This window comes from Nicotiana tabacum, chromosome 10 (genome assembly GCF_000715075.1).
Source record: "Nicotiana tabacum cultivar K326 chromosome 10, ASM71507v2, whole genome shotgun sequence".
NCBI classification, from domain to species: domain Eukaryota; kingdom Viridiplantae; phylum Streptophyta; class Magnoliopsida; order Solanales; family Solanaceae; genus Nicotiana; species Nicotiana tabacum.
Genome location: NC_134089.1, coordinates 41,497,189 through 41,510,928, shown reverse-complemented (window position 1 = coordinate 41,510,928; position 13,740 = coordinate 41,497,189). Strand labels below are relative to the sequence as shown.

General features: G+C 34.8%; 1 protein-coding gene across 1 annotated transcript; it reads right to left on the bottom strand.

Annotated features, from left to right (window-relative positions):
• Positions 1 to 3,533: 3,533 nt before the first annotated feature.
• On the bottom strand, positions 3,534 to 4,768 carry LOC107775609 (uncharacterized). Its single transcript, XM_016595360.2, has 2 exons — positions 4,263 to 4,768; positions 3,534 to 3,734 (listed from the first exon to the last, which is right to left on the bottom strand). The coding sequence occupies exons 1-2, from the start codon at positions 4,692 to 4,694 to the stop codon at positions 3,660 to 3,662; spliced, it is 507 nt and encodes a 168-aa protein (XP_016450846.1). The 5' UTR covers positions 4,695 to 4,768; the 3' UTR covers positions 3,534 to 3,659.
• Positions 4,769 to 13,740: the final 8,972 nt, after the last annotated feature.

Here is a 13,740-nt window from a genome sequence, read left to right as displayed (position 1 = left end):
AAAATGCTGCCATGCAACCTTAAGGCCATGGACCCCAAACATAGTGATTAACAAATGGAGGAAAATAGTGAGGAGAAAGGATGGATAGATGATTAAAAGGCACTTGGGTAAGAAGATGACATCGGAAGGCCCCCATTTATAGGGGAGATAATATGGCCAACAATGCCATCAATGCCTTTGAAAGATGGATCGACAGGAGCAATCAAGGCGCCATTGGAAACTGCATCGACAGCGACATGGTCACCTTGAAGAATGGGAATCGGCAGCACATTGAATGACGCTGAAAAGACAAGTCTATAGGATGTACCGATTATCGTGAAGGTTTACATCATAAGTATGATATCATCAGCGTGACATCATTGCGGGAAGTTCGAAGAGTTGTATGTCAAAATCATTTCTTATTACTCCTCTCTAAGAAACGCGTGGACTATCTATATACGGTGAAATCGGAGGGTCCAATTTCTCATTATCAAAGCACCTTAGAAGACCATCTCGAAGTCTCGAGGCTACAAGGTTATGATCGAGTCTCCTCCCTCGAGGTTCGTCGACACTCGGTCTTGGGGTAATGTTGACCACGACCAAAGTAGAAACGGGGAGTTCCTAAGGCACGTGGCTAGGACTGACAGAGCCTAGAGAGCTACTCTAAGACCCGAATCAGGGTGTCATCTAGTTGTCACATCTCTGTATCTTTGTAATTAATGCTTGTTGTACTATGATGGGATTCCCCTCCTATATAAAGGGGATCCGGGCCACTTTGTAAAGGGCTGTTGCTTCAGTTACTCCACACGCAATATACAAGAACATCTTAGTTGCTCTCTAACATATTCTCTTGATACTATGCTTTTATTTATTATCTTCATATTTGTTCATCATTTATTGCTTATCATTGGCCATAAAGAGCCTCCGTTAATTTTATTATAACTGTTAGTCACATAGCAACTGCCTTCGACAGCTCGTAGTCGAGCTCCGAGATCGACCTCGAGGCCGTGAATCAACGAGCTCGAGGCCCCGAATAACTAGCCTATCGGTTTGATTATAGCTCTCCTTAACTTTACTTCGCCTCTAAGTCTCACATATCTAGCATCAACTACTTAACAAACTAGCATAAAAATAGATCACATATTTTTAAAGTCTCATCAACAAATTTAATTGTTATTACCATTTTCACGGTAAACAAACCTCTATAAATTGATTATCTCCCACTTATTAAGATTATCGTATTCCATTCTTCGTTTCCATTAGAAAAAGGCAATTGTTACAAAATCTAAGGCAAGGGGCGAAATACTAATTTTGCGTAACGCTTGATTATCGTAGCCTAAGTAGTCTTTCCTTGACAAGCAGTCCTCCTTGAGCAGCTATCCATGTTATGAATTTATGCTTGGGCTGAGCTACTGCGTCCACAAGCAAGGTCAGCTATCTCCAATCTTCTCTGAGTCACAATGATGGCAATGAATAATTGCCACCCAAACTTACTCATGGTACTACGAACTTGTATCTCGTCCTTTGAATTCGAGTCTGCCTTCATATAAATGCCATAACCCATTTTACCCTAAAAGACAATCGTTCTTCACAAACAGGGTAGCAAACTGACGAGTCGAATCGGATTGGAACGAGTCAAAAACGAATAATGAAAACGAAAAAATTATTCAATCATATTTAATATGAATAACCATATTATGCTTAACCTCTTAAATATGATCACTTTTGCAAGAATTTTTAGTTTCCCAATCTTGAAAAACCCCTAATTTGAGACTGTAGATTTTACAAAAGTAAAAGTTAAACCCTTTATCCATTGGTTATCCATTTTCTAAATGGACAATATGATTCTTATTCATATTTGACCCATTTTTAAAAGCTCATTATCCAATTCATTTTTAGTAAATAATATGAGCGATTAACTGTTTTGTTTTAATCATTTTTCCACCACTATTCACAAATAAAATAATAGATTCCAAACAGCCCCAACTCTGAGACCTATTATTTTGCCTAATAATCTTCATAAAATATAGTACTAATCGTCGAGCTTTACAAGCAAGCGTGGTCTGCTAAATTTGTCGATGATAAACATTTACAAATAGACAACCGAGTGCTTAAATACAAGTTGCAGTTTGATTTTCAAAGGTCAAATTAAATTAAGTGTCATGTTTGGAAAGTCAATAGGTAATTAAAATTTATATAATTACTACTAGTAATATACTATTGTGTAACTACAACAATCTGTTTGTTTGTTATAATTTAATTATAATGTAATTACAAATTTACTGTTTGATTATACAAGTGTAATTACACAATTAGATTAAATTTTAAATAAAGTAATTATCAAAACTTAAAAGTTAATATAATAAACATATGCCTATAAATTCTTATAAATATAAATAATATTATATTTAATATTTAAAATATATATTTTTTCGTGAATATATATTAATTAATAATCATATATTTATAACTAATATTGTAAAAATAATTTTATATATATTTTTCAAATTAATAATATTTAGTTCAAATACTTCTAAAAACAAAAAATATAGGTATTATAAGATCGCCGTGAAATTCATAAAAAATAAATTAATATTTGTAAATATAATATCATAACATAATTCAAATGTTTGACAAAACTAATCTATCAATTCTAACCAAAAAATAAACACATACAATGTGAGCCAATTCTACTAAAATAAGTAAATTAAAACTAGGAATATAACACAATTTCAAAATTCAAAAAATAAAAAAAATTAGTTTGACCTATGTCAAATTCCAACATAATAATAGTAAATTCCACTGCAACTTAAAATTAGAAAACATAATATATTTATAATCACATTCAATAACAAAATTTTACTTTAATTGCATTACTCATTAAATATCAAGTTTATTAATGACTCATTATTCTTATATCAGAAGGTATAATTTCAAAAAATATAATAATAAAATAAATAAAAAATAAAATATAAGCAATTACATGGAATCACAAAAGGTAAAGATAAAAAAATAAAGGATAAATGACGTGCAAAGAAAAAATATATTTTAAAATTTCAAAAGAAATTAAAAGGTAAAAAAAATAAAAAATTAAAATAATAGAAATAAAATGCTATAAAGAAAATAAATTAAAATAAAAACAAAAAGGAAAGAAACTAAACAACAACCTTTACAAGATATAATTACCGTCAATCTCACCTCACTTGAGAATTGGAGTGGAGAGTGTAATTACACCCATTCAGTTACACCCAGTTCCATGTTGACCAAGCAATTACTTGACCAAACAAACATGTATAAGTGCAGCAAAAATCCATTTTCAAGGTGGCTTTCCAAACCGGCTCTAAATGATTCCACAACAAGTTGGCTTTCCAAACCGGCTCTAAATGATTCCACAACAAGTATCGCAAATGTCAAAGTTTCGTTGCCTGTTAATGTAATTTGATATCGTAAAAATCCTTAAATTTTACTCCTCTATTTTTTTTTTTTTTTTTTTTTTGAAATAGAAGTACTATATGTACTATTCGAAGCACAAATAAAGGCTGATGACAACACCAGAACTGAAATGCATCTTCACATTAAAACCGCACAATACAAATTGTTTATTACACTAGTTAGTTCAAGTTCATGCCACAAAGTCATGAAAATACTGTAACATCTGGAAATTAGCAACTGCTAATAACTCAGTTAATGGCAATCAAAACAGCCTCTCCAAGAACATGACCCTCAACAGCTTCCAGTAGTTTATCCTTTGTCACCTGCCAATCATCCAAGAAACCACATTACTTAATAATTTAGTTATTTAATTTGTGTTTGGCGCTGGCGCATGTCCTTCCTTGCGCCTGCCTGAGACGGGGTGGCAATTGGCAAATTCAGAATTTAAAATTTATGGATTCAATTCTTTTATTCTCACCACAAGACCCAGTACACAACACACTTTTCTCATTATAAACTTAGTATTTTTTTTAAGATTTAATGATTTTCATGTACATTTATGTGTCAAAAGTGAAAAACGTTGTGTCCAATTGAGCCCGTTACTTATAATACGGAGTCCGCTACTAGTGCTGAAACATGTCAAAGATCAGCTCCAGTCGACAATCATGTGCAATTTATGTGGAATTTCAAGAATCAACCAATTTTTTTCTACCCTTAGTTATTAATTACTCATTTAAAGATATTAAGTTACCCTATACTTAGTGCTATTATATAATTTTATAACAGATGTGCCAAAACCGTGAACAACAGATACAGAAGGGAGTATTAAGAAATAGGAAATTGCAGGTTACCTTGTTACCAAGATGGAGTTCATCATCCAAAGCAAAAAGCTTAAACTCAAATCTATGACCATGATTTTCCAACTTAGGTCCACGCCAACCGGGAACTTTCTCATCATTATTCCCTTCTTTAATATGAGCATAATCTCCACCTAATTCCTCTCCTTTACCAGAAAATCCCTCAGGCAAACCTTTTAAAGTTGGTGGAATATTAGTCACAACCCATATAACCCATGGCACAATAGGTCCATTTGGGTCAGGTGCATCAATATCTTGTACCACAAGTGACAAACTTTTTGTCCCTTCTGGTAAATTGTACCATTCTAAAGGTGGTGACATTCTCCTTTGAGCACCTTGCCCTTCATCTGTGTATTTTCTTGGTAATTTTCCTTCATGATTTATGCTTGGCGATACTAGCCTAAACTCATCACTTGCGTTTGCCATTTTTTTGGAGAAAAAGCTGTGAAATTCCTTTAAGTTCTTGATTTTAGATTGGTGTTGATGAATTTTGTTGGATGGTGAAATAAATAAAGAATTTGTGTAAAGGGGGTTGATGACATTTGTCTAGAAAAGGTTCGTGTTGGCAGTAGAAGTTAACACGTTGTGTTGTACGTGGAATTGAGTGGACAATTCTGGACGTTCTCAATAATTGTGTTCCTCTATTTCGGATCTGCATATTAATGCGTGGAGAGGGCTCTTCGGGGGTCTTAAGGCCCGATATCTTCTTCACGGTGGGAATTAAACGTAGAAATAGCATCAGGCAATAGAATCAACTTAAGTAGCTGTCCATTTAATATCTTTAATTAAAAAATAATGGACGGATATAATCGTATATAATTATTATATAATTTATGTATATCAGTTAGAAAAATAAATACAAAATTCACATATAATATATGTTTAATTGTATATAATTATTATATAATCCATGTATATCGGCTAGGAAAATAAACGATTAATTTGACCGATTATTTGTATGGGGTAAAATTGATAAACGACAGGTGAATGTTCGATAAATTGATACGTGGAAGCAAATACAAGTAAGATATAAGTCAACAAATAATTGACATTTGTTACGAACATGTAACTAGTACTGGGTAAGTTCCGAAGACAGTGAAACTGAGGACGAAGATTTAAAGGGAAGATATCGGTTGGGGAATACAATATTCAATGAGCAACCGTTACAAAGAATATTTTCATTAATACTCAGTTGTTATTCATTCATCAAGAGGGGTTTTATTCGTATTAAAGAAGCTCTTGATTTGGGGATCTTGTCTCCCTACAATGAGTTATAAATAGGAGAATTCATATTCATTATAGGCACGAAACATTCTGTATACAAAAAAGGCAAAACAAGCTCTTATTCTAAATAATATTCTTTACTTTGTTCTTCATATTGTTCTTATTATTACTCTCGAAGAAGTTCATCCCACAGTCAGGCTTGTGTTTCCTTTAAATTTATTTCATTAACTTATTATTGTTCTTGAGTATTTTATATTCTTGGATCAAATTAATTCACGTGTCTATAAATTACGTTATAAATTCAGCTATACCGTTTTACGTGTAAATAGTTTGGCACTCAACGTGGAACATGAACAATTGTGTATCACTTTGATCCATTCATCTGTTACTAACCCAATTTGACATTCTCTTTATTAAAAGAAAAATCAGATGTGGCAGCTAACGATGTGAACAATTCTTACAATGTTGAAATAAACAACGAGCGTGATGATTCAACTAGTGAGACTTGCAACGAAGGATATGAAACAACTCCGGTTTACGAAGAACAAAATTATCGGCATGTGAGAAGTCCAACTCTTGATGAACGTGTTGATGAACGATCAAAATTTTGAGGGAGCTACAAAGAAAAATTATAAATCATCTTCCAAGACAGGACCGGGTAATGACGGAGTTGAAGCAGGTGCTTTCGGTTGCTTCCAATAATTCCAATGGAGGAATTCGAGTTCCTCCCAGCGTGACTGCTCGGCAAATCAAATAGTGCAAAGAACCGATAACATCGATTCAAGGGGGAGTTCAGTTTTAATGAAAATGAGGCAGGTGGTACAGGTGGTGGATCGGGGAATGATAATAATGCTAATGATCCTTTCAAAACCCAGATCATGAGATTCATGAGGTAAATGGATGCAGTAACCTTATCCAACAGCAAGGCGGAAGGAACGAATAAATAGCAACTACAGGAATCGATGTCCTTTTCTATTCTGGTTGAAGGTGATGGGAAAGAGGAGTCATCAGATTTTTATCAAGTGCCGAGATCTTTCAAGGTACCGGAGGAAGAAGATGCTACAAAGTCTACCACAAAGGAACTGGAATGAATCGCTTTGTTTGCGGAGTTCACAGATAAAAGAGTTTACCTGGAAACATGATTAAATCCCGAACACTGGCTTAAAATTACTGAGTTTTAAAAGCTAACTTTAATTTCTTTGCATGGTCTCATTCTGATATGACAGGTATCCCGTTAGATGTGATTATCCATAAGTTAAGTTTGGACCCCAATTTTCTGCCGGTCAAGCAAAACAAACGACTGATAGTCGAGATCAAGAACATGTTTGGTAAAGAGTAGGTAACCCGATTATTAAATATAGGTTCAATTCATGAGGTAAATTATCCTAACTTCCTCGCTAACGTAGTGATTTTTATTAAAAAAATAATAAATTTAGGATGTGTAGATTAAAAAATATTTGAATAAGATATGCCCTAAAGATTCTTTCCCATTGTCGAACATTGACCAAATGATCGATGCTATGGTCGGGCATAAGTTAATGAGTTTTTTTACGCGTATTTCAGATATAATCAAATTAGGATGCACCCGGAGGATCAAGAAAAAACCTCGTTCATCATAAATTTTGGCACTTATTGCTATAATGTGATGCCTTTTGGACTTAAGAATGCTGGAGCCACTTATCAAAGGCTCATTAATAAAATATTCAAACAACAAATTGGTAAAACTATGAAAGTTTTTATTTATAATATGTTGGTTAAGTCTCTTAATGCAGGACGCCATTTGGCTCATCTACAAGAAACATTCGACATTTTGAGGAAATACAACATCCCAAAAAAATATACTTTTGGCGTTAGGTTAGGAAAGTTTCTCGGTGTTTTGGTTTCCCATAGAGGAATCGAAGTAAATCTCGACAAGATAAAGGACATCAAGGATATCCCTGATCAATTGACTAGTGTAAATTAAGTGCAAATGTTGAACGGTAGGTTGGCGGTCCTTAATAGATTTATATCAAGGTCTTTGGAGAAATTTCATCATTTCTTTTAACTTTTGAAAAAGAATAATGATTTCGTGTGGACTCCGGAATGTCATCAAGCATTGAAAGACCTGAAAAGGTACTTGTCCAACCTTATGTTAATGTCTAATCCGAAGGAAGGTGAGCAATTACTAATTTATTTAGGGGTTTCGGAAGTTGTGATGAGTGCAGTCTTGGTTCGGGAGGAAGAAGGTATGCAATTTCCTGTTTATTATGTTAGTAAAGTTTTATCAGGAGTAGAGACATGCTATCCGCACCTAAAATTTTTTGGCTCTAGCTTTCATAGTTGCCTCTCGAAGCTTAGACCTTATTTTCAGTGCCACCCAATAGCCGGTTTGATGACTTTTCCTTTGAGGAACGTCCCCCATAAACTTGAATTGACAGGTCGGCTGGCTAAATGGACGGTAGAAATTAGTGAATTTGATATAGAATATAAACCTCAGACAGTGATTAAGTCACAAGTTTTAGCCGACTTCTTGACTGACTTTAGCCCGGGAATGATGCCTTTAGCTGCTAAATAAGCAGTTCTGGTATCGAGAACCATCTCTGGTGTATGGACCTTGTTTACGAATGGAACCTCCAATATAAAAATGTCCGACCTTGGGATAGTGTTAATTACTCCTTCGGGAGAGACCCTGAGACAGACCATTAGAACTCTACCTTTGACTAACAATGAAGGCGAGTATGAGGCTTTAGTTGCAGGACTTGAGTTAGCCACAAGACTAGGCTTCGAGTAATTGAAATAAAGTCCGACTCCCAGCTGGTAGTATATCAAGTATAATGGGTATTTGATACCAAAGAAGAGCGCATGCAGCAGTGCTTGAATAAAGTTCAAGTGTTACTTTCTCGGTTCCGAGAATGGTTGATAATTTATATCCCAAGGGAAGAGAACATGGAGGTAGATACATTGGCCAATTTAGGATCATCCTCAAAAATGAAAGGAGCTGACTCTAGTGCAATCATTCAACTGTTGCATTCGGTTTTTGACGTGGACGAATATTGTGAAGTTAACTTAACCAATCTGATTTGGGATTGGAGAAATGGCTATTTAAGGCATGGAAAATTGCCTGAAGATCATAAAGCTTCCCGGGCACTACGAACTAAAGTTGCTCGCTATTTCCTTGTTGACAACCAATTACCGAAGGTCATTTCAAAGATCATTGGCTCGGTATTTAGGGACATCAGAGGCTGACTTTGTGATGAGAGAAGTTCACGAAAGAGTGTGCGGAAATCACTCCAGTGCGGACTCATTGGTTCTCAAATTGATAAAGGTTGGTTATTATTGGTCCGGATGGAACAAGATGCAAAGGCATTTGTACAAAAATGTGATAAGTGGCAGCATCATGCGCAGTTAGTGCATCAAACGACAAAGCTTTTAATTCGGTGGTGTGACCATGTCCATTCATGAAATGAGGGATGGACATAGTTTGTCCCTCTTAAGGGCCCAGGTAGGCAAAATTTCTTTTGGTTTTAACTGATTATTTCACTAAATGGGTTTAAGCAGGTGCTTACAAAAAATTAGAGATCAGGAAGTGATTGATTTCATATGGGATCACATCATTTGTCGGTTTAGAGTACCAAAAGAAATTGATTGTGACACTGGGCAATAATTTATAGGTTCCAAAATCACAAAATTTCTGGACAGATTGAAGATTAAAAGAATCACATCTTCTCTATATCATCCAAGTGCTAGCGGATAAGCAGAGTTAATTAACAAAGTTATAATTCAAAACCTCAAAAAGAAGTTAGAGGATGCGAAAGGTAATTGGCCAGAAGAGCTACCGGGAGTATTATAGGGGTATCGAACAATGGTGAAGTCAAGCACGGGAGAAATACCATTTTCCCTTGTGTACGGCGCAGAAGCTTTGATTCCGGTGGAGATTGGAGAACCGACCATAAGGTATTCCAGGGAATAAGGGGAGGCAAATAATGAAGCTCTGTTGATTAAGTTGGATTTGCTTGAAGAGCATCAAAATCTAGTATATGTGAGGATGGTGGCACAAAAGCAAAGGATGAAAAGATATTACAACCGTAAAGCAAATCTCCGATATTTCAAAGTCGGGAATTTGGTTTGGAGGAAAGTAACTCGAAACACCCGAAAGGTTAATGCCGGAAAGTTAGGACCAACGTGGGAAGGGCCTTATCGGATTTCAGCAATAACCGGTAAATATTCATATTAGTTGGAAAATCAAAATAGAGTAAATTACCAAGATATTGGAACATGACTCATCTCAAAAGGTATTATTGCTGAAGATCCTTGTGCTGCACTCATTTTCTCTTCATCCGGCTTTTGTCCCACTTGGATTTTTGGCAAGGTTTTAAATGAGGTAGCAAAGAATTCTACGAGGAAGAATCATTAACGATAGCAAGAACTTCAGTGTTCGAATTCCCAAAGTTAACATCCGAACACTAGGGGGAACTATTGTATATTAGAGCACTAAAATGTCACGAAGACCGGGGACTGTTAGAATAGAAAGCTATATCTTATAAGCAATAAGTGCATTTGATTATGAGCCCAAGTTGGATTATAGCTATCTCTAGTCCAAATTAGTTATTTAAATTAATCAATCTCTCAACTAGTTTAATTTCTTGTTAGTTAAGTTTTCCTACACTTAATTCCTCTTTCTCAAGTTTGAACAAGGTCAAAAAGACATGAATCAATGTTTGCAACCATTAATTTCAACTTTAATGCATAAACATGACAAAATAACAATTAACTCAACCATAAACAAGCATAAGATTAATAAACCATAAGAATCACACACTAGGGTTGGATTACAACCCTAGATAAAAATCTAGCTACTCATAATAAAAGACATGGAAAGATAAAAATAAGATGAAATTAAAGACAAAGAAATAGTAGAAGATCTTCTGCAATTGTAGCTCAAACTATCTCATAATAGATCAAAGTAACTAACTCTCAATTGATAGAGTAAGAATATGTCCTAAAAATCAATAAACTTCTATTTACAAGACTCTTAAAATATATGACAAAAATGTCCTTTGGAGGGTTTGCTGCTGCGAAATGAATTCTGAGGTCCACAATATACTGGATTGACTTTGCTCATGTTGTCAGTGGGTGGAGTTTTGCGGTCTGACTTCAAACATTGCGACCGCACGTCAACTTTTGTAGCAACACTTTTAATTATGTAGACTGCATTTGAGGAGACTTCAGAATCGACTAACTGCTCATTCTCTGATCATTCAAGTCATCGGTGTGAACCATTTTGCGAATCAAAGTGCGATCGCACATTTTCTTCCATGAATCGCACTTTTGCCTAAAGTTCCTAAAGCTTCGGTACATCTTTTGCGGCCGCATTTCTTCTTTTGCGGCCGTAGTTCTATTTCTGCGAATTGCACTTTTCTCTGTACTTCTCCTCTTCAATGAAATAGCTAGGATTGTTGATACCCGATTTTTCCTCAAATTCTTTAATTTGTATATATACCTTCAAAATCAGACTTTCATAGCAATTGGTATTTTTCTATAATTTTTTCATTAATTTATTTTTAATTTATCTAGTATTTTATTTTTAATTATTAATTACAAAATTGCATTACAAATGATTTCAAAAGCATTTCTTGATTTAATATATTATTTCTGGTCCTATTAAGACCAAATTATTTCACAATTAGCCAAATTGGCACTCTTTGGCTATAATTGCAATAACCTTGAAATTATAGCCTAATCATATGTTTTATACTATTTTATCCAATAATTAGTCGTTTGCATTTTTAATACTTATTAATCATTGTAATTTAATTTAGTAAGCATCAATTTTATTTTTATAATTATCAACTATTTTATAAATTATTTTAGAATTTTAATTGGGGATTTAATAGTTAGCCACTCTCTATTTAAATTCTAGCCTCAATCCAACCGGACCCCAGCCCAATTTTAACCCAAATATACCTCAGGCCCAAGTCCTAATACTACCCGACCCAAATCCAGAACCCACCTACCCTTTTTAATCTCGACCGTTGATCCCCTAAATCAACGGTCCAAACACACCCTTTCCTTTTAATCTCACCCGACCCCTAACCCTAGTCTCACAATTCAGAGACAGCCACCCTCAAGCTCTCTTATCTCCAAATTCTCTCTCAACTCACCCTAACCCTAATCACCGTCACCGGCGAGAACCTCCTTCCTATGGTGTTTTCGTGCCTTCTCCGACCACCTCTGGTCTCCCATACTCCATGGCTCTTCGACTTCATGAGTCCCTGAGAAGATCTCTAGGAAAGCCAACCTGTTCCAGTTTGAAACTCGTTTATTGGCTTGTCTCCGGCCATTCTCGTTTATAAGAAAGGATTTCCTCTTGTTTTTCGTCTGAATCCATGAGTTTTTAACCGATTCTCTTTATCTCTACTATTTTCTGAAAACCCTAGTTCTCTACTATTCGATTCTTTTCAGATCTTTATAGATCTGAGGAGATTCGAGTATTATTAAGCGTTTTCTTTAAAAATCCCATGTTTTAACTAACTATTTCGATTTTAGTCATTCTTTTCTAAAACTAGGGTTTCTCGGAGTTCTTTTACGCATGTTCTAACTGATTTTGTTATGATTAAACCTTTTCCCTTATTTGTTTTGACCAATTTTGTGCTCTTACTGCTTTTAACTTGACCCTATTAAAAGCCCTATTTTTTTAAAAGATTTTCTTTACTTTGTTTCTATGAATATTAGCATGATTCTCCTTACTTTGCTTCTATGAGGGTTAACATGCTTTCTTTACTTCATTTCTGTGTGTTAGCCTGCTTACTTGAGTCCTGTGATTACCCTGCTTCGAATATGTTTTCCTGAATCCCTAGCCTACTTATGTCGCTTCTGTGTGACTATGCTCACTTTGTTTGTTCATCTCTTGCTTCTTTCTGTAACTATGCTTCGAATATGTTTTCTTGCTACGTCTGTGGACCTCCTCTATTTATATGTTGAAAGTGCATAGTCATGACTCCCTTTTGATCGATTCCGGTTTCCTTAATTGATGGTGATTGAAAATTTTCTTTCAAAATCCTAAAAGCTTTGTCCCATCTATTAAGCTGACTGATTTCCTTAACATATTTGCTATGATACTTATTTCTACTAAGTTGTGTCCTTAATCAAGGCTTTATGAATTTGGTCCTAATCGACTACTCTATGCTGCTGAATCTTGACTCCTACCTTTTCACTTAATTTGATTAGTTGCTTGCCTTAATTAATTTTCTCTTGTCTTGTTTGCATTGCTACTTAATTCTTATTGATTGTTTCCTGAGTTTAAAAACTTTCTGAACCTAGCCTTAATTACCTGCTCTATACTTGTACTATTTTGAAATCTTTCCTTATTTATTATACTCCAGCCGTGTATGATTTCTTTCCTTACTTGCCACCTGCTCTTTATCGTTTACACTGACTCCCTTAATTAAAGGGAGATTCGAACCAATTTATTATACTGAGTTCTATAATTACTGAAGAATTGATTCTTCCCTTATTTTAACCAGTTATCAAACTACTATATAAACGACTCTCTTCTACAGTCTTAACACACGAACACAATTCAGAATACACACATACGTTCAAACTCTCTCTTCTTTCTTTGCTACTTGTGCTAACTGTTGGCCTAGCCGACTGAAATCCAAGGCTAGATAGTGGAGTTGCCCCTATTTTTATATTTTGCATTCTTCTTCTTTAACTGGTATGTCTCTAGTTTAAATTTAAAATTCAACTTTATGTGTTCCATGCCGATACATCCATGCTTGTTCATGTACTAGTTATTCAACTTGTTTCTATGTTTGCTGTTATTAATCATGTCTAAATTCTGCCTTATATGTAATCATCATATCAGACTTTACTTAGTTCTTTGATATTTGTCCATCATATTCACTTAGTTTCCTTACCCCTCCCTTAACTAGTATGACCATGTAGTTACTTAGTCTTCTAGTGCATTCTATTGGCCCTAATGGTATGTCAAATTTTGTTCAACAAAGCTCTTGTCTTCAACATGATCGTACTGCATTCTTCCCTATATTTTAAATGTCTGTTATCATGACTGATTTGTTCAATAGACTCATAGCTGTTCTGTATGTTTGTTGTGTCAAATGTTTCCCTATTTATGTAGTTTCAAACCTATATGTTCCCAATCTTTTCACTGCTATTTGTAATTCTGCTTGTCTAGTAAATCTGGGTATTCTATGGTTAATTGGGTTGTTTGCTGAGTGTGCTTTTCTCAAAGAATGATTTCAAAACT